Here is a 22,569-nt window from a genome sequence, read left to right on the forward strand (position 1 = left end):
CCTGGCCCCCTGATGCTTGCTCAGTCTGCACACCTGAGTTCTGCTTACTTTCTCATATGAGGCAGTTGCACAGTAGCAGAACATGAGGAAAGAAAAATCCTAGGTTGGTTACCTTATCCATGTCAGATTGGAGATTGAGCCTGGCACTCTGCATGAAGACAATCCCTATGACACCTGCTGTTCCTCCCTAGGACCTGTTAGGCTGCTTCCACAGTGGCACAGAGGGCTTCAGTGGGGAAGGCTGCCAAGTGCGTGTAGCAGCTCCATCTTCCTCCCCCAGTGCTGAGGCAGAATACTGGCGCATCCGGGCCATGGCCCAGCAGGTAAGAGGTGTTTTGTGCATGTTGGGGACTCCAGAAGCTAGGATGCATCATCTTGAATGTCCAGCATCACCAGGGCCTTCCACTCCCTTACAAGGTACACACTGAGGCCTTGAGGTTTTGCCAGTATCATTTTCCCACTGGAATGAATGGGTTTAGCTCGTTCTCCCCACACCATCCCTTGCTGGTTGCATCCTTTAGTTCTCAGATCAGAGTCTATCTTACTGCCTGGATTTCATCTATACTTTGCTTAGGCTACTTAGAAGAGTTTTCTAAATACTTAGAAGGGTTTTCTAAATACTATTGCTTCTAAATATGGGTGACTAAAGATGGTTTGTATATTACATTTTTATCACCTATACAGAACACAATCCTTAATATTTTTCAGTGACTTAGCACATTTGAGTTGAATATAGCCAATCACTAAAAATGTCTCCATGCAACCTGGGTTTGGTTCTTATCACTCACATCAGGCAGCTTATAAGAACTTGTAATACCAGTTCCAGGGAATCTGTTGAGACATTTCCTAGTTGCTTCCGATGGGCTTCCCCCAGCAGTACTCAGCAAATGAGATAAAGATCCTTCCACATTCAACTTCTCACCTCCTCTATTGAGCACATTCATAAGGTCCTAGGATATGACTATTGCTTCTGAAAGAAGAGGCATGTCCATAGGAAGCATCCATGCTGTTTATGCAAAAAAAGGAACAGAAGAAAAGTAAGGCTGCATTGAAGAGCCTCTTCCACAGGATGGCAACTGTGGCCAAGGTAGCTTCTATCAGGGATGACTTCTCTAAACAGGAAGCTGTGACACCTGGTTCAGTTTTCACATATGTACACTATCGTATCTTCACCTATGTTCAAGCATGCAGTGAGTATATAAAACTGGCAGCTGGGCAAGGGGGCTAATGTCTACAAATCAGCACTAAGGAGGAAGAGGCAGAGGGAGCTTGAATGCAGGCTAGCTTCGGCTATAGAGTGGGTTCTAAGTCAGCTTGGTGATCTTATTCCAAATTCAGTGACTAATGGAAACATCAGTTGAGAACCCTCTCCTGAAATCAATGGTTACTGGAGAACAGGGAGTTGTTTCACTTCATAGTGTTTCTTTCTTCAGTTCCAAACCTTCTTTCTATATTTACAGTGAAATAAAACTAGTTTGTTCAATTACAAATTAGTCCCATTACAATGGGATAAAAGTTTCCTTGGTAAAAATGGTTTTCTAAATCAAAAGAAATGAAATCATTATGAACAGAAATATGAAAGATGCTTGGTATTTTCAGTCACGTGTACCTAGTCCACACCATAGTCCTGACTGAGTGGTCCAGAAAGGAGCTGAGTGTCATTTGTTTGTTTGGAAAAAAAAATCCTGGTTGTCCTGGAACTCACAGAGATCTGTCTGCCTCTGTTTCCTCAGTGCTGGGATTAAAGGCATAAACCACCATGCTTGGCTGAGTCTTACTTTCTCATTCCTACCTTGGATATAAAAATCAGAGATAAGGGGATATGGCAAAGTGTAAAGTGCTTGGCTAGCATGTGTAAGTCCCTCCAGAACTAATATGTGTGTATACACGTATATTATATATATAAAATGTATGTATGGATGTGTGTATATATACATACATCATATATGTGTATATCTATTTGTATATAAACATTTTAATATATATGTATTTTAGATACATTTTACACGCACACACACAAACACAATAGGGTCATCTGGGTAAAGGAAACTTCAATTAAAAACATTTCTCCGTCAGACTGGCATCTGATCAAGGCTGTGGGTCAATTCTCTGATTGATGATTAATGTGGAGCCACCTCTGGCCTGGCATTCCTGGGTGTATAAGAAAGCAGCCTGAGCAAGCCACGGGATAAAGCCAGTGACAACAACTGTTCAGTGTCTCTGCTTCAATTCTCGCCCCCATGTTCCTGTATGAGATCCAGCCCTGACTTTCCCCCTAGATGGACTATGACCTGAAAGTTGTAAGGTGAAATTAACCCTTTCCTCGCCAGGCTGCTTTTGGTCGTGGTGTGTGTCACAACAATAGAAAGCAAACGAGTACCAGCACCCTTGTGCTTGTTATTGCTACCTAGTTCAGTACTTGGGGTGTAATGAACTGACATGTGATAGAGCACTATAGTTGTATTAGTGTTGGTAGACAATGTTTGTCATCTGTTCTGTTATAATGCTCTGCAGATGTAATATACGCGTATCTTTATTTAATTCGTCAGCTATATCAGGTGGAAGTCATTGCCATCCCGTTTTATAGGTAAAGACATGGGTAGAAAATAAATTACTTACCCAGGGCTACTAGCAAACTGTCAGTGGAGTTGGTAGATGTGGGCTTCTGACCGTCCCTTTGTATATTCCTGCAGGTGTTTATGTTGGACACCCAGTGCTCACCAAAGACTCCAAACAACTTCGATCATGCTCAGTCCTGTCAGCTCATCATAGAACTACCTCACGATGAGAAACCAAATGGACATACCAAGAAAAGGTACCCTGCTGTAAACGTAGAGCTCATAAACAGGAAAGCTCTTCAGTTCCCACTTCCTACTGTTTCTAATCCAAGCTATAGCACTGTAGAGTCAGTTAACAAAGGTTGTCATAAAAATGGTAAGCCTTTTAACCAAATTACATGCACATCGTGTATATAATTTAATCTGCCATAGGGAACTACCACAAGCCAGATAACTGACAGAACAGGTATATTTTCTCACAGTTTTGAAGGCTGAAATTCAGAGACCAAAGTGTGGGCTTGATTTGTTCTTTTGGCTTGTAGATGCCTTCTAAGACCTCACATGATGGCTCCTCTGTTTTTTCATATAGATTTCCTCTAGCAAGGGCTGTGTGTACACTGGATTAAGATCTACCCAGTGACCTCAGTTTTACTTAAGTACCTTCCTAAAGACCCTTCCTGTAAATATGGTCATATTCTGACTAGGAATTAGGAGTTCAGTATATACATTTGGACAGGATACAATCCTATTATACATAAAATAATATGTATAATATTTTATTTAAAAATTATTAAATTTTTAAACAAAAATCAAAACAATCATTTCTGCCCAGAACTCAAAGTCAGCTAGACATTATAGCAAGACTGTTTAAAAATATAGTAACTACCATATTTCAGATCAGTACAGTGCAGATCATTTCAATAAATACAAACACCTCTGCTGTCAAGAAACAAAAAGATTCCTGTCTTACCAAAAGAGGGAAAAAAAGGTTTCTCCTTTTAAATACTATTATCCGGTCTGAAAATTCTTGTTCTTTGAGCTGGAATCAAAGCTCCCTTGCTTTGCTTCAACAGATCAATAGTAACAGTTGCTTATTTAACACTATATAAAGGCACAACAGATAAAATTCCTCTTTCATTTTAACCCATGAGGACAAGAGAAGCCAAGCTAAGTATCCAAGAGTACACAGCCATCAAGTGGGAAAGCCAGAAGCAAAACAAAGGTCTATCAGAGCACAGGACGTCAACCCTTTACCACTTTGGGGACTGAGGTCATGCAACGGACTGGGACTAGGGTTTGCATTTCCTCCAAACTTGTGCTTTAACCTTAGCTGCCCAGGTTATGCTTAGAAGGTGGGGCCTTCGGTAAAACATGATGTTTGAACCCTTCATGAATGGGATTACTGCTATTACAAGAAACGGGAGCACTCCCCTGTCACTCTATTAAGGACACAGCTAAAAGACAGCTTCTACAGCTACTAGAAAGCCCTTACCAGAATTCAGCCATACTGATACTCTCTCTATTCTTAGATTTCCTACCTCCAAAACAGTATGAAATCAACCTCTTTGATTATGAACAAGGCAATCTGTGGGATTTCTTTATAGCAACCTGAACAAAAACATTTGTTGCCATTGCATAGGCTCTGGGTGACTTGTGTGACAGTTCTTAATGTAGCTATTTGAATACTATAACCAATTAGGTTAAATTTCCAGGGAATATTTTAGCTAATCATTTGGTGTACCAAAAATACATGGGGGGTTGTGGATTTAGCTCAGTGGTAGAGTGCTTGCCTAGCAAGTGCAAGGCTCTGGGTTTGGTCCTCAGCTCTGGAAAAAAAGAAAAAAGGAAAAAAAATACATGGAATATATATTTAAGTTATAAAATATGATTAAAAATAAAATATTCAAGGGCCAAAAAAGAGCACTTTAACAGAATCTCATGAATTCTTCCCAAATTCTAGTTCCTGTTTCCCCAGCATCAGTTTTAAGTTGTCTACTTTATATGTTAAACATAATCAAAAGCTAAGATACTGCCATGCCTTTTGAGGATGTTACTTTGAAATAAAGATGACAGAAAAACAAGTAGATCTGTAAAGGACCTCCCTTCTTAATTTGGATCCTAAAGTTGTAGCCTTGAAGTACTTAGACCAAATTGGTAATGTTCTAGTTCCGTCCTGTTTCTGTGATAACACTCAGATCATAAATAACTGGAGGAGGGCCGGGCAGTGGTGGCGCACGCCTTTAATCCCAGCACTTGGGAGGCAGAGGCAGGCAGATTTCTGAGTTCGAGGCCAGCCTGGTCTGCAGAGTGAGTTGCAGGACAGCCAGGACTACACACAGAGAAACCCTGTTTTGAAAAACCAAAAAAAAAAAACAACAAACAAACAAAAAACGGGAGGAGGAGGAAGGGTTTATTTTGCTTACACTTCCAGATCATAGTCCAGCATTGAAGGAAGTCATGGCAGGAACTTGAATCACAAACCATAAATTTGGTTTCTCTCTCATAGGCTCATGCTTCACTAACTGTCTTATATCCAAGACAACCTGCTAAGGAAATGGTCCTGCCCACAGTGATCTGGAGTCTCCTATAACAATAAAGACAATCAATACATTCCCTCACAGATATGTCCACAGACCATTATGATAAAGACTCAACTGAAATGTTTTATCAAGTGGTTCTAGACTTTTTGTCAAGTTGGCCCCTAATGCTAATTAGGACAGGTAGCTTCTAGAACCTTCTGCAGAGGAATAAATATCCAGGTTTCCTAATACTGAGTAATTTATTTTAAAAAAAATCTACATAGGAACTGGGAGAAAGGGAGGAAGATGAGTTCCTGTTTAATGTACAGAGTTTCTACCTGGGATGATGAAAAGGTTCTACACAGACAGTGATGTTTATATCGTCATGGTAACTACACTTAGAACCACTGAATTCCATAGTTACAAGACAGTCCTGTGTGTGTGTGTGTGTGTGTGTGTGTGTGTGTGCATATACATTGAAGAAGTCATTTCAGCTGTCTCACAGGGTTACTTGTTTGTGTTGACAGCCCTCTATTACTCATTTCATCCTAATAGACAGCCACAGTTTTCCCGTAGTGACAGCCATATGATCTGAAAAGTCAACATTTAGATTAATGGAAGATTTTTGTTCTTTTCTGATAGCTTAAAAGATAAGTTTTGTGGGCTAGAGAGATGTCTCAGTGCTTCAGAGCACTCACCAACTGCTCTTCCAGAGATCCTGAGTTCAATGTCCAGCAATCACATGGCAGCTCACAACCATCTGTAATGGGATCCAATACCCTCTTCTGATGAGTCTGAATACAGCTACATTGTACTTGTATAAATAAAATGAATAAGTAAATCTTTTTTAAAAATAGTTTTTGTTAAGTATAAAAATAACTTTAAATTCAAGTACATAGTAAGGCAGACTAAAGCAAAAAAATGCAAGATGGTTGGTCCTAAGCCTAGCTCAGTGGTTCATATCTATAATCCCAGCATTTAGGATGGAGAACTAGAAGATCAAGAGTTAAGACCATCCTCATCTTCATAGCAAGCCTGAGGCCAGCCTGGGCTACATCAGACCCTGCCTCAAAAAACTTTTGGACCTTATATTATTTTCAGAAAATTGGTGGCAATATGACTGTGTAAGCTGTTTTCACAAAATCCTAGGAGCAGTGAAAGGAACATGAAACCACAAACTGCACTGGTGTTCAGAGAGGATGTGCCCTCTCTTGTCTCTCAGTCCCACACAACTGGCCTCAAAGTCATCTCAAAGAAATCAATTGACGTTCAAGATTTGTGCCACAGTCCCAATGGCCAAATTGGCAGATAGAGAATTTGTGTGAGTAAATGCTGTTTTTCCCAGCTTGATGTAGAAGACTATGAGTTACATCGTTAATTTATTTCTTCTTTTTGTAATGTGAGCCCCATAAGCTTAGTAATCACAATATTTTTCAATACCTAAAGCATTAGTATTTCATCCTTGAAAACTGCCTTGGTGGCAAAAACAAACCAGTAGGATTACAGTGTGTGTGGGGTGTGTGTGTGTGTGTGTGTGTGTGTGTGTGTGTGTGTAAGAAAACAGGGTTAAAAGTTAGAAGGGTCAGTGTATCCTGTCTTATAATTACACCTTTTTTTATAATTAAATGTTGCTTTTATTTCCTTATGCAATATCTTAACTTACAATCTACAGCTCCTGTATTTTTTACAAAAAAGCCAGGAATTCTATCAGCCATGATTAAAATGGAAGTTTTCCCCTTTAAAAATTAGATATTAAAATGCAGGCAAGATGGCTCAGCGGGTAAAAGTGATTACAGCCAGGTTTGATGACTTAAGTTAGATCCCCTGCACACTCATCGTTGTGGAAGTGGATAAATGAACCCCACAAGTTGTCCCCTGACCTCCACACACGAATAAGTACTTCAAAATGTTGGAGCACAGGTTTAGTTTGGAGCTTCACGTGTTCTGAAATGGACCATGCCTGTCTTGCTGTGGAAGAAGAAAAAAAGGCAGAAAGCCACTAACCAGCCTCTGTCTTTGCTTTTGAAGCGTTTCTTTCAGGGAGATTGTGGTTAGCTTGCTCTCTCACCAAGTTCTACTCCAGAACCTGTATGACATCCTGCTGGAAGAGTTTGTCAAAGGCCCCTCTCCGGGAGAGGAAAAGACAGTCCAAGTGCCAGACACCAAGCTGGCCGGCTTCCTCAGATACATTTCCATGCAGAACCTGGCTGTGATATTTGACCTGCTGCTGGACTCCTACAGAACTGCCCGGGAATTCGACACGAGCCCGGGGCTCAAATGCCTGCTGAAGAAAGTGTCTGGCATTGGAGGAGCAGCCAACCTCTACCGCCAATCTGCCATGAGCTTTAACATTTACTTTCATGCCCTGGTTTGCGCGGTTCTCACCAACCAAGAAACTATCACAGCAGAGCAAGTGAAGAAAGTGCTATTCGACGAGGAAGAGAGAAGCTCAGATTCCTCCCACCAGTGCTCATCAGAGGATGAAGACATCTTTGAAGAGACAGCGCAGGTGAGCCCCCCACGAGGCAAGGAGAAAAGGCAATGGAGGGCACGCCTGCCTTCACTCAGTGTGCAGCCAGTGAGCAATGCTGACTGGGTGTGGCTGGTCAAGAGGCTGCACAAGCTGTGCATGGAGCTCTGTAACCACTACATCCAGATGCACCTGGACCTGGAGAGCAGCTTGGAGGAGCCACTTACCTTCAAGAGCGACCCATTCTTCATCCTCCCCTCCTTCCAGTCCGAATCGTCCACCCCATCGACGGGTGGCTTCTCCGGGAAAAACACACCCTCCGAAGATGACCGCAGGGAGCATCTAAGTGAGCCTCTGAGTCTAAGGGTGGGCAGTGGGGACATACTGATGCTGCCTCCCAGCCCCAAGATAGAGAAGAAGGATCCCGGCCGCAAGAAAGAGTGGTGGGAGAGTGCAGGGAACAAGATTTGCACAATGGCCGCTGACAAGACCATCTCAAAGCTGATGACTGAGTACAAGAAGAGGAGGCAGCCACACAACCTGCCCCCCTTCCCCAAGGAAGTCAAGGTGGATAAGAAAGGGGAGCCCCTGGGGCCCCGGGGTCCTGACTCCCCGCTGCTTCAGCGGCCACAGCATCTCATAGACCAAGGGCAGATGCGCCATTCCTTCAGCGCAGGCCCAGAGCTGCTGCGGCAGGAAAAGAGACCCCGTTCAGGCTCCACTGGAAGCTCCCTGAGTGTCTCTGTGAGAGATGCAGAGGCACAGATCCAGGTGAGTTCATGCTAGTCATTTCTAGGTTGCAGATAACAAAAGTATCCCCCTTGCAGAGTCTGCATCCCCAAAGATGTGATGGAAACCAAGGGAAGCTGAGGATCCAAATCGGGTGGCTGAATGCTTGCCACTGCATTCAATGAGGAAAGCCTTGGATTACATCTGTCAACAATGCTCCAAACCAAGTATTGGAAATGTACAATTCCTGAATGTAGGAAGTGAAGACAGAGAGATTTTAAGTTCAAGATTATTCTTGGCTACCTGTGAGCTACATGCTGTGGACAGCTCAGGTTAAGTGAGACAGACAGAGGATAGAGAGATCTGACACCTAGCGAATTATATAAACCATACCTCCAAGTCAGAAGAATGACTGGACCTAGGCTGTGGCCTCTGCCTGGGAAACAAATTTTCTTCTAGATCATTTCCAAAACCATTTTTCTATGTTGTGATGTAATTATTGAGAAGTAGGAAGCCACCTGTATAAGAAAGATGGCAAAGGTTATCTAATCAGTAGGCTTTAGCTGGCATTGTTGTAGGTTTACTGCCTCCTTTTGTTGTTTTGAATGTGGCACTAGGGATGTTCTGAAGCAGAGTATAAAGGAAAAGGCCAGAACAACACTGCTGTATTTAAAACAGTGAAGTGTTTTTAACCATGTTGAGCACATATAAAGCCTGTTGAAATGAGTCTGAGGGGAAAACAGCATTGACAGCATTTATGAGGAAACATGGAAACAAAGAACTAGGAAGATTCTAGATAAAGTCCTTTACTATGGAATCTTGCTACAGGCTCAGTACATCCGAAGATAGAAGATCCTAGGTCCCTAGAAACACACATGTAGGTACATACATTTGAAATTAGTGTGCCTCTTGCAAGATGCCTTTTCCTTTGAAACATCTACATAGAAGTAAACTTGATAAGACAAAATCTACATAAGTTGTAATAGACTAGATTTTTCAATACTAGGGATTGAAGCCCCACGTATGCAAGGCAAGCCCTCCACTATGAGTGGCATCCCTCATTTGGACTAAAAATCTTTTTTAACTATCCAATAACCATGAGATAGATATTTATTCTTTAGCAGATAAGGTTCATGGTAAATCCTGTATCTTAACTGATTTAACATGTGTTGGAGTTTTAGTGATTTTTCATCTTCTCCTAAATTAAGGAAGACTTATCCCAAGTGATCCAGGTCTTAGCAGACAGCTGATTGAACTCCTGAATGCTCCAAAGACAATTGCTCTTGTTAGATGATTCTCTGCCCATCTTCCAATATGTGAAAAAAATTACTTTATTATTAAAGGTCTTTAATTTTTAGAGCTAAATCCTGACTAAACCTGATTAAACAACAACAACAAACATATTTCCAGAGTTTAATAGCACTGCCACACAAAGCTATGAGATAGCCAATAATTCTCTTACATCCTTTCTCATAGGCATGGACCAACATGGTGCTAACTGTTCTCAATCAGATTCAGATCCTTCCGGACCAGACCTTCACTGCTCTCCAGCCAGCTGTGTTCCCATGCATCAGCCAGCTGACCTGTCATGTGACTGACATCAGAGTCCGTCAAGCTGTGAGGGAATGGCTGGGAAGAGTGGGCCGTGTCTATGACATCATCATTTAGAGGACTCAAATCCTAAGGAAATGCCTACAGTCAAAGTCTGCCTATCCATCCATCCGGCCGATTGCATTTTCCCAACCACCATCCCACTCAAGCCAGGTCTCTGAGAAACTAGTTCTCTGAAACCTAGTAACAAGGCTTTTACTAAGCTCTCCTTAATTAGTCAACCTTGGGTTAGTCTGAATGCAAACATAGTATACAAGTGACATAGTGATCTCTGGCCTTGAACATTATTATAAAAGAGTCTACATTACTTCATTCATTTCTAAATCTAATTTCCAAGTGCATTTGCTTGCAGTATTGTACCCAAATGGGTCATTTTCAACACTTTCCTTTGGAAGCCCTAGGCTGATCCATTTTGAGCCATCATTTTCGAAACTAAGTCCTAAGAAAACATTTACTGATAAGTCAAGCTGAAATAAAGTCATATATCTGGCACCAGACATAATTAATCAGAAAAACTTATTCTGATTCTAGTTTGGTTGGGAAGAAAACTGCAAAAATTTTTGTTTGCAGTGTTCTAATCAAGAAAGAAACTACTTCTAAAATAAATCAAGGACCATTTCAACATTATTCTTAAGGATTTTAGATTTTTGTGCTAATATTCACAAATGCCCCAGGTAAGGTACAGCTGTGCCTTCATGTCTTTGCTTTTAAAGAAAGGAAATTCTTTCCAAGTATGATTTCAAGTCTGTGACATTAACATGAAGCACCCAGTGGTGTACATTGTCACAAGATATTGTCACAAGACTTGATACTGACTACCCTGTGTATTCCATGAGTCTTTGCTTCTGTTCCCAAGGCAGGCAAAGAAAAGAAAGAAAATTGGTGCCTTAGTCTCTGTTGCACAGATATTTCTATCCCCTACAATTATCTGAACAATAATGTATGACACTCAGTTTTAAGAAAGATTAAGATTCATTTTATATCAGTATCCTTTGGAGGAAAGGAACTCAGAGTCCTCTGTCTGGTGAGCATACTTCTCAGGGGAGGGGCAAGAAGTGTGGGCTGGGGAAACAGCTGGAAGGGGTGGGCTGGGATTGTGATAGAATCATTGTAAATCTTCAACTATGATACAGCTGTGAAATGATAGTGTCAGTTATACACACGTAAGACTGAATGGAAAGGGACACAGTGAATTTAGAAAACTATTTTTTTCTATATAAAATACTTCTCTCTAGTAAATTTACTCTCTTTTAACTCATGTTATTCAGACCAATATTCTATGTAGAAATTTCTTTTTCTAAGTATTATTAGAAAATGAATTTGAAATATAGAACCATATCTATTAAGGATTAAGAATTGAGCCTGAGGCTTATACATACTTTGAAGCCACTGAGCTCCCCCAGAGCCCTTACCACAATATATTTTATATTGTTTACATTATAATAATGACTAAAGCTTTTTAGACAAGTCCACTTACACTCTAGAGTGTAGGACTAGTTACTGGGGCATTTGTGGCATTTAACCAGTGCCTAAAAATGTATTCATGCATCATCCTCTAAAAAGGAAACCTCCACTCTTAAGTATTGAAGGACTTACTCGCGGTTGAACTTTATCGAGTGATAATGTTCATAAATGTTGCCCTCCGTGAGAACCACATAGATATCTACAAGTCAGAGCAAGGTTCTTTACCTTATGTGGAAAGTTAAAAAAATATGTATCCCATTATTCAGCATACCACCTATACAAATCAGAGTGTAGAGGACATTTTCCTAATCCCACAAAGCAATCTTTGCCTTCAGATAGTGAATCAAGTTGGGTAATAAGTTTAAAAACTGACCTAAACCTGTTTTAGTTTCTCTGTTTACTAGTGTTGGAAATCAAACCAAGGCTCTGTGCAAGCAACACAGATGTTCTGCACTATTGAGCTGTATCCTCATCTCTTAACTGTTTGAATGTACAATGAATTATTTTACCTGCACCTCTAGATTTTATATACCTTATAAATGTAGTTGAGACTTAAAGATTGTACTCCATTTTGTTTTACTCAGCAAAAGCAGTATACCCTAGTTGTTTTCTTTTGTAGATTCATTGGAGAATTTATTCTTGGTCAACCAGGAAGTACCTCCATTTAATGGAAAAAGAGCTTTGGTGAACCCGATTACAGAATTACTGTATGTCACAAACTGTAACTATTCATAAAGTATAAAAGCCAGTTTCCTTGTACAAATGCCCAGAAGTATGTTAGTTACTTGTTCTGAAATAAGACCCCATTCTCCCACAGACGGGATACAAAGAGTATATATGACTAGTTTGTGAAAGTGTCCTCTTCCATCCTGACTGTGGATCTTCAGAATAAAAAAAATGAGATGTGCCCAACTCCTTACCTGCAATGTTGTAAATATTGGCATATCCTCCCATCAATCCTTTGTGAGTCCATTCCAAGTCCCACTTTGTTTTTAGACCACCTCCAAGCACTTTCCAGAAAAGACTACAGCATCCTTCAGAGTCCAACCAGAGGGGAGTTATTTGTAGTTTCAAATGGAACATTGCTCAATGCAAAGTCATAGCCAGTGAGTAGTACTTCAGTTAAATTGTTCTCTAGGTAAGAGGACAGACAAGCAATTAGACTTGGAGGGACAAAGGTCCTTCCCTCACTACTAGTCAGTCCCCTGCAGTGTCTAGTGTCTATCTTTACCCCTTTCTTCATTCATTCCTTCCACAGTCTCTGAATGCAGCCAGTGGTTTTTCCCTAGTCATTTGGGCTGAAGATCAAGGTCAAAGTGGGCTTTTGAATTTTAGAACAGTCATTAGCAGAATGTACAGTTACGTACAGGAGTAAAGAGAACGGGATTTTATGTGTTGCTTTAGTTGCTTCTATTTACCAAAAGTATATTGCTTGAGGTTGAAATTTTCTTCTTCTTTTGTTAGAAAAGTATGCATCATGAAACAGGCAACATAGTACCACATAAACCAGGCATGATGCTACACATGGATCACCCCAGGGTGGTGCACACCCATAATCCTAGTACTTAGAAGGGAAAAGCAGGAAAAAGGAAACTCAAGGGCACTTTAAGTTACACAGGAAATTGGAAGGCAGCCTCGGCTACATGAGATCCTGTAGAACAAAGTATCAATTTTCACAGTGGAAGGCTCATAAATTGTTGGCAGAGCCTGGCTTATCTCCGCAGCTCTCCGTTAGTTCTGACGATATTTAAGGCTGCCTCTACACTCTGTCTTCATCTTCCTTTTAGCACAGCCCCAGATTTCTCCATGAAGGCAAAATTAGAGCACGTTTTGTCAATTTTTTTAGTTATTTAATCACTAACCATTAGGACTTGGGAAAATGCTACCAGATATTAGATCAGATTACAGTATTTTAAATCAAGCCAGATATATGCCTACAATCCCAGCACAGGAGAGGATAAGGAAACAAGAGTGACCTCCAGGACAGCCTGGGCTACACTGTAAACCCTGTCTCAAAAACACAAATGTTGATGTCCAAAGTACTATTAACTTAAATTCCAGGTATGATAAGCAACACAGGCTTCTTGTTTAAAAAGATACTTGTGCAGTTAAAAGAGAGGCTAGTAGCCTTAAACTATAGGAAAGTGTCAGCGTATGTCAATAGAGATTCATAGTCTCCCCAAATAGAGAACAGAACTACTTAGGTGGGAAAGGTTCCTTTTTAAATACAATGGCTGGAGAGATGGCTCTGGAGAGATGGATAAGGGCACTGGATGATCTTCCAGAAGACTCAGGTTTGGTTCTCAGTACTCACATGGTGTCTCATAACTATCTCTGATTCCAGTGTCAGGGGAGATGATGCCTTCTACTGATCTCTGAGGGCACCAGGCACACACATGGCATGCAAACATAAAGGCAAAGGAATACTCATAAAATAAAAATAGTTTGTGAAAAAAAATAAAATCTGTTATCAGTCCCACCAGCTAAACAGAATGGAGACCTTTGTTTAAAGCTGGTAACACTGGATGCCAACAAACAGGGACCTTCTCATAGTAACTTTATAAAACCTTCTTGGCTTTTTCTAGTTGGTAAGTTCACAGACCCAAAGAGGTTCATAAACTTGTCCAAGATAACAAATAAAAGGCAAACTTGTTTGCAAAGAAATATCCCTGAGTTGAAAGGCCACATGCTTCCTCAAATGTTGGGCTGTCAGTACTGAGTAAGCTCTGCAACGTGAGAGAATGGCAAACTTGCGAGGCCTTCCTTAGATGGTTAACATTAACATATCTGCTTGATAGGTCTGTCTGGAGTATTATGTGGATTTGGAAGGTGTTACTTTAAAATAATGTCTTTACAATGGAAACATAAAGGATATCAATATTTATGCCTTAATCCCCAGGAAAACATTTAGTGTTGCATTAAAAATGTAGTAATATTATGGAGAAACCTGCCTGGCTGACTGTAGAAGCATAGAAATATGGCAGCCTGCATGTACAGGGGCATGTGTAATTTGTGAACTTTTCACAAATGAATTAACCAACAAAGTGCCCTGCAGCCAGCTTCTCTAGTAAATGCCAAACCTATACAGGTCCCCATCAAAACTTGGAGATATACAGAAATAACCCTCCTCCCAAATCCTCTGAAAAGGAAACAGCAAATTTGAACAAGGTGTACTGAAGTTTCAGGTAGGTCAGTATGTATAGGACCATGTGCCACTCCCCAACCTTTCTACTTGCTTCCATAGTTGAAGAAAGAAGCAGAGAGTTCAGACACCTGCAGTAACATAAGGACACAAATGTGTATGGGAACACAGAAAGATTTAGCGTGGCCTTAGAATAGTAAAAGAACATTTTTATTGAAAATGTGAGCTTGATATTAGGAATTATTTATAAAATTGGTAAAGGTCTTAATTTATAACTATACTCTCTTGGGAAAAATGTCCCCCTTATTCATAGAAAAATCTAGAAAATATTTGTTTTAAGAAATTTCACTGCTCTGGCTACCTTACAGTGTTTGTAACATTATGGAATAGAAACACCATTTAGATGTTCAAAATATAAATGGATTACCTTAGGAAAAACAGACAAAAAAAGAAAAATATCATACATGTTCAAGATTATTCAGGAGAAACTAGATTAAGAACAATGCTTTGGTTTCTTATAAACATGACACTACTTATAAATAAAAGCCAAATTCCACTATGACATTAGTAGCATCCACAAAACCTTTCACTATATCTTTGCATCATCATGCAAAGAGGAAGGGACGGGTTGACCTCAACAGTCGAGGTCCCATCCCGTTGAGTTCCTTCGAATCCCAAGTACTGTCTGTTGCTGTCCTCACAATGGTGGCTGAGCCAGTGGATTTTAACTTCTTCTGTCTGAAGAACAGTGGTTCTCAAACTTCAGCGTGCATCTGAGTTCACCTAACCACAAATGCCCAGGTTTCTGATTCTTTGGCAGTTTGTATTCTAGCAAGCTCCCAGATGAAGCCACTGCTGCTGCTCTGGGAAGCAAAGCCTAGAAAGCATTTACTTTCAGATCAGCCTGACTTATCAAGCACTAACCTGAGCTGAGCCATGGGCAGACAGCATGGGATTGGATTATTACAACATTCCAGTTCACCCTTCCCAGTTTTACTGTACCAACAATTGGTTCTTATACATTAGAAGACAATGAATGTATACCTGAGATAACTATAAGCTCATCTTTGTATTTATAAACATTAATTCTATAAATGATTGTTTGTATCCTGTTGACTTGTACTGAAGGTGATTTTAAATTTATATGGTATTCGCATTCCTTTCTATATAATTTTAATGATGCATTTCCACATAAGGCTCCATTACAGCCTGGCTCCTGGCTTTCAGAGGTTTTTGAGTAGTTGCTTGCTTGCCAGTTACTTTACGTCTTGGATTGGTCATTAACATATCAGCATTCTGAAATGCTATGACACTTCTTATGGCACCCTCATCTTTCACTTAGCTGTGTGGTTTAAATTAGTACTTTAGTTTCATGTTTATCTGTCAAGCATCTACTAAATGGCTTTGTGGATATTATCAAAATGAAACAATTCTTTTTGAGCAGTAGGTATGCCTTTCTGGACTTTTCAGTAGATATTGTATTTATAAAGATATCTGCATAATGATTCTTATTCTATATGACAGGACATATAGCAAAATCAACCTATGTGCTTTGAGAATTTAGTGAAGTTAACCCTAGTACAGATGGGGCCTTAGTTTATATTTTAGCTCTTTGCTCAGTTAATTAGCCTTAGAAATTCATTTTTGATTGAAAAAAAAGGGCCATATAATAGGAAGAGGAGGAACTGATAATCTGTTCTTTTTTTTTTTTAAATTCAACACCCAAATGAAACAACTTTCATTAATGTAATTCCATCTACTAAAGAGGCTGAGGCAGGTAGATCATAAGATTGAGCTTTTCCTGGATGGCATAGTGAGATTCTGTCTCAAAAATAAATAAGTAAATAAATACACATAAATGAAAAACAGTAGAGCATACAATGAATGATTTAAGAGAAAAAATAGTTAAGTATTCTAAATATCACCATTTATAAACTATCAATTCTATATAATTCTTACTGACCTGATAAAGTTTACCTAAATACTTTTGTTTAATAAATATTTTGAAATAGTTTAAATTACACTCTTGTTTTAATAGAATGCAATCATTCTAGGTAATTGTATTAGTGAAAGCATTATCAACAAAGTGTTAAAGATTCAAGTCTTAGACTTTGTGGTTGAAAATAATTGAGAATATTTCCTTTTTGTTTCTCATAACAATTTAAAATTATGCATGTAGTTTGTTTAATTCTGATTTCAGTTACATTTTAAAACTCAATTTCTACAGATAATTTTCCAAACTGTTTCAACACTCTTGCCAAAAAGGAGGAGGGAGGACCTGCAGGCCAATCTAGGTTGTCTCTTAGATTTAGGGAGGCTTAAGCCCTTGACAACTCCAGCTACCAGTGGCCATCCCCACCCTCCTCAGGTCTGTGCTCACCCTCTGCCACTATTTCCTGTGCAGTTCTTTCCTCTGACTCATTTTGAAATCAGTATAATAGCAATCAGTTTCTTGTTATATAGCTACTTTAATCAATGATGAATGATTTAGGTATTTGGGTTTCTCTTCCATTGAGACCCAGTGGGTTAGAACATCCAGTATGGCCTGATAGGGTAGGAGGAGGTACCTGGAGGGAAAGGTTACTTTCATTCTTGGAAGTTTAGGGTTGGTTTGTGAGGGGGTGTTAGGGATAAAGAGGGGAGCTAAAACTCAATGTTTATTCTCCTGGCATGCAAAATCACATTGCAATGATTTTCTAAGAGGAATAAACAGACAAATTAACTTTTAGACAGTTCCCCCTAGTCCCAGCCCCATTTGATATAAGGCCAATAGGTAGAGTTCCTTTTATCCATTCTTGTATTATACCAAAGAATGAATTTATTTTCATTTAAAAAAAGTATAAATAAATGAAGCTACGTATAGCCATAATGAATGAGTAGACTTACCATTTTATCTGTAAGATGGAAAATTCATCCTTGCAACCAATTCACCAGGAGCCTTGAATTCTTTTGTTTACTCCCAAAGCCTCATCAAGGAAGTATCAATTTTCTTTTGATTCATTTAGCCACACTTACATTTTCAAAGTCCTAAAAACCATTCTCCTTCAAATGTTAATATAACTGGTTTGATATAATCTGTCAGTTCACTGTTTTCTGGGTCTCTGTAAGCAAGCTTGCAAGTGTATTTTGTGTATATTTTATCTGAAGTGAAAAACAAATTCTAAAGAGAAAATATTTTAAAAGATAATGTATTTATGTTGCTTGTGTTGTAGAATAAAGATTCGAATGCATCAAAATTCTGATGTGGGAAGCAATTTTCTTCATGTAATATATTTATTTATAGAAATAGCAGGACTCGGGGCTGGAGAGATGGCTCAGCGGTTAAGAGCACTGACTGCTCTTCCAGAGGTCCTGAGTTCAAATCCCAGCAACCACATGGTGGCTCACAACCATCCGTAATGAGATTGGATGCCCTCTTCTGGTGTGTCTGAAGACAGCTACAGTGTACTCATAAATAAAATAAATAAATAAATCTTAAAAAAAAAAAAAAAGAAATAGCAGGACTCTACTCAAAGAACTAAGTCTCTTTTCCATGACATTTTATACCTCTAGAAAGGTATCACTTACATTTAATCTTATCAAATAGATATAATCCCCAGTAATCATCCTACCTAGGAAAGAAATTTCTAGAAATAAATACCATGATTTCTATAGGGATCAGAAGAAGACCAGAGTGAAGTACTCAATGTCAACAGCACACTTTCATTTTTATCATGAGATATCAAATTAACACTTTCATAAGTCATTAAGAATAAGATCAAATTCCCATAGATAGTAAGTTTACTGATTTTAAAAAACTGTTATTTTATTTTTTCATTCACAAAACTATTATTACTATTGTTATTATTATTTTTCCTTTGAAAAGAAAAATGTAGCCACTTCTTATGATCTTAAAACAAACTGTGTCTAAGACTGTTTGAGAACACTGCAAAAGGATAAGCCTAGGAACCACCAGGTTCTCATTATAGAAAACAAGAAAGAGAAAAAAAAAAACATACAAAATGCTACAAAAATGGAGCTGCATTTATGTAACATGTTGTTGTATGTACTCTGTGTACAACAATGTCTTGTGCCATTATCAGTACCACAAAAAATAATGATAAGCTCTTTTATCAAAGATGAAGTGAATCTAAATACTTAGATTCTTTGCATCCGCATATCACAAGCAGAAGGATAATAAATGAAGAAGGTTCTACTATGAAGGGTAGAAATGACCTTGGATCTCTTGCCAACAGAATTCACTGCTCAACCTTGATCCCTCCCTTGTAGTGGGAGAGAGACCTGGACAGTGCTTGGCTACTTCAATCGCAAGTGGCCTGTCTTCTCTACCTCAAAACTTGTTTTTAAAATAAAATGAAAACATAATGGTAGTACTCCAGACATACTAATGCCAAGTAAACACTGCCCTGCTCTCCGTAGGACAATGACTAGTTTATAGATAGCATCCCTGTCTTGTGGGTTGTTTTACATTGAAGTCTATGTACATACCATATCCTTGGCTTCCATCCCTGTCACAGTTAATCTCCATTGTCAGTGTGATTAGATTTAGAATCAGCATGGAAAAATATTTGTCTGTGTGGGTGGATGTTTCAAGAAAGATGTAAGGGAGAGCATTTGTGCTCATCATTTGAGGAGATATACTCCATCATGGCAGGAGAAGAGCAATAGGAGCAGGAGACGGGTTGTCATGAAGACCCCCGCAGAGGGGAGACCCTCACTCAAGTCTCCGGATGACATGACCACCCACAAACTCTCAAGGCACCAAATCTGGATGCAATCAGCAGAGGCTTTTATTAAGGAAAGTTAGCTGGGCTAACGGTCAATTCGTCTGTTCACGCAGGAGCTGAATTGACAAAGACATCCAGTTTGAGAGGGGTTTTTAAAGGGAAAAACCACAAACCAAGGAATGGGGAGTTGGATGAGGGGTTGCTAAGGTGGCATAACATAAAAATAGCGGAACATTCCAAAGGAACCCAACCTACCTGAGTCAGGGTCATGTGAAAACTCTCTGTATGGTATTCTTTCTCAAGAATGTGGTCCTGCCCTGTCACTGCGGCCTTGCCCTGTCACTGCGGTTACTAGCTTCCTGGTTCCACCTAGCTCACTTGCATTCTAGCCAGTTCCCGTAACTAGCCTGTCCACATTCTTAGCTTGCTTCAGAGAGAATTTTCCATGCCCTTTTAAAGAAAAACCTAAGGAAGAATCTATAGATAATTTTATAAAATGATCTTCATAATTTTTCATTTTACAGTCACACTGCATCCACATTTTGGAGGAAAGAAAGGTGAGTGCTGTTGCTCAGTGCCCTTTGTCCTGTTTCTTTAGTCTGGAACCCCAGCTCATAGGATTACACCACCCACATCCAAGACAGTTCTTTCCTCTTTAGTTAAGCCTTTCTTGAAACATCCTCACAGTACTCATTGAGAAATGTGTTCTTACAGTGATGTTAAATTCAAGTTAAATTTAAGTCACTTTCACCCATGATTACGCTCAAAACAGAATAATCATGGGTAAAACTTAAAATTCTCCACTAAGAGGTCATTAGCTGAAGAGCAGACCACTCAAAAAAATTTTTTATAGATAAATTCAAATAGACAATCCTCCAATTATTGATACACAGCAATGAATACATCAAATGAATAAATCTAGACTTATTTCTTTAAAGCAGAGACCTAGCATGCTTCAAATAGTTGGCTTATGGTCAAAGCTTGTGTTATAATTTAGCTCTCATAAGTGTTTTCCAAGTGATTAGAAAATTTACTTTCCCATATGGCTGTTAGTATTCTGTCTAAACTCCACCTCCACAGTTATCTGGCAACACTCAGTTATGCTCCTCCCCACAGTAACCTGGCAACAGCCAGGTAGGCATGCCCACTATAAAAGGGGCTGCTTGCCTCCTCCTCTCTCTCTTAATCTCTTACTCTCTTGCCTTTAGCTTCTCCTCGCCCTTCCTCCCTTCCCTTTCCCTTCTCTCCACGTGGTCATGGCCGGCCTCCACTTCTCTCTCTCTCCCGTTTCTCTCCCTACCTTTGCCCTCTGCCCTGAATAAATCCCCTCCCCTTTGGAACCATTTGGTCTGGTGTTGTCTGTTCCAAGCTGTGCACCGAAGTCTAACAATGGCTCTAAGGTAGATTCAATAAGCAAGTGAAAATAAAATAAAAGCTTAATGCAATACTGTCATTTTCATATATTGATCAGTGTCCTTGCTATCTCAAGCCTTTGAAAGCCTCTTGCTTTGTAGAGGGAAAAGTTATGGATACTGGGTATATAGAATCCTTTTTAGATATAAAATATTCTTTAGGCTTTCTTTAGGAATGTGGAAAGACCAGTCACCACTACTGGGACTGGCCCGACCCACAAAGAGAAAGGAAAGAATGCAATTTAGTCAGGTGGAACCAAGCTGAGAACCATAGCAACAGGGCAAGGCCGAAGTGACAGGGCAGGACTACATTCTTGAGAAAGATAAGCGTACAGAGAGTTTTCATCTGATCCTGACTCATGTAGGTTGGGTTCCTTTGGAATGTTCCACTATTTTTATGTTATACCACCCTAGCAACCCCCTCACTCCCTCCTCATTTCCTTGGTTTGTGGTTTTTCCCTTTAAAAACACCCCTCAAACTGGCAGTCGGGGTCAATTCAGCTCCTGCGTGGGCATGCGAATTGACCGGCAGCTAGTTGTCACGCCCTAATAAATAACCTCGCAATTGCTCCGGTATATGGTGTCTCGAGTAGATTACTGGGTGGTCGCGACTTTCTGAGACTTGAGAGAGGGTCTCCCCTCTGCGGAGGTCTTCAGCTTTTCTCCTGTTTGTTTACTTATAGAGCCCTGGTTACAGCATCAAGTCATTTGTGCCCCAAGTGTGGCCTTCTAACTTAATCCCATTGCTCTAAATATTTTGTTGTCAGAGAAATTAACTTTTCAATTTAATGATCTCATTCAAATTCAGAGATTGTAATCACATAGTTAAAATCCAATTTACTAGGATTTTAGTTTACTAGGAGATTTTTAAAAATCCTTTTTAAGTACTAGGATTTAAAAGTTTCTACAACATGAAACTGTAGCCATCCAGTGGTCATGGATGAGCTGGGTTTACCTGAAAGCGGGGCTGGAAATGAAAAAGAGACTGGGGAGGGGGAAGAAGGGGGTGCGAGAAAAGGTATGGAACCAAGACAAGTTTCTTTTGGTTTTTCGAGACAGGGTTTCTCTGTGTAGCCCTGGCTTTCCTGGAACTCACTTGGTAAAACAGGCTCAGAAATCTGCCTCCCTCTGCCTCCCAAGTGCTGGGATTAAAGGCATGTGCCACCACCGCCTGGCTCTAAGACAGTTTCTAATCAAGGCTCAAAATTTAATATTCAGCACCAAGTTCATATAGGAGAAGCCCCACCAAACCCATCCTTTGTTTGGGATGGATTGTGTTGCAAAGCAAGCTCAGCTGGCAGTCTATTCTTCTAAGTTCCTGTAGGAAGTTAGGCATCACAGCCACGGCGGGAGACCCCACCTAGATCATTAAGGTCCACTGTGGTAAGCAAGGTCTACTCAAGGCTAGGAAGGGCTCATGAAAGTATCTAATGTCCAACTGTTCAGAGCTGAGAACTGAAGTGCTGAGCTTGATTCACTGTGACAGGGGTTCATGGCTTTCTTCCTATCAGTATGGTACTTACTATTTTGAGCTGCTATAACCCCAACAAATTATGCAAAGAAGTGAAGTGGCACTCTACAGTAGAGAATGGATAACTGTGAAGAAAATTGAATTAGATATCAGATGGGAAGCAAAAGTTTCTTCACAACTCAATTTGAAAACTTAAGAATTGAGACAAATTTGCAAATTATAAAAGAAAGAGATTTTTGGATACATAGTAGCTGTTAGTACGTCAAGGTTTGTTTGAAGCTACTCCTCCCAGAGCTATCAAGCCAGGGAATACTTATCCTTCTCTATAGTAACAATGAATAATAAAATAATCTCATGATGCTTAGGCAAGAATTCTTTTCAAGCAGAGGGAATCTATTATAAAGATCCTCACATCAAACCCATTTAGAAATTCTTTTTGGAGCTGGGCGGTGGTGGCCCACGCCTT

General features: G+C 39.8%; 1 protein-coding gene across 1 annotated transcript in view; it reads left to right on the top strand.

Moving 5' to 3' along the window:
• The window catches only part of Arfgef3 (ARFGEF family member 3), a 165,077-nt gene extending 154,172 nt beyond the window's left edge, over positions 1-10,905 (top strand). The window contains exons 31-34 of the mRNA XM_028782607.1: positions 192-323; positions 2,694-2,815; positions 7,106-8,318; positions 9,753-10,905. Coding sequence (XP_028638440.1) covers positions 192-323; positions 2,694-2,815; positions 7,106-8,318; positions 9,753-9,944 — 1,659 coding nt within the window. The 3' untranslated portion in view covers positions 9,945-10,905. The remainder of the gene's footprint in view (positions 1-191; positions 324-2,693; positions 2,816-7,105; positions 8,319-9,752) is intronic.
• Positions 10,906-22,569: the final 11,664 nt, after the last annotated feature.

This window comes from Grammomys surdaster, unplaced genomic scaffold (assembly GCF_004785775.1).
Source record: "Grammomys surdaster isolate TR1022 unplaced genomic scaffold, NIH_TR_1.0 806, whole genome shotgun sequence".
Classification (NCBI taxonomy): Eukaryota; Metazoa; Chordata; class Mammalia; order Rodentia; family Muridae; genus Grammomys; species Grammomys surdaster.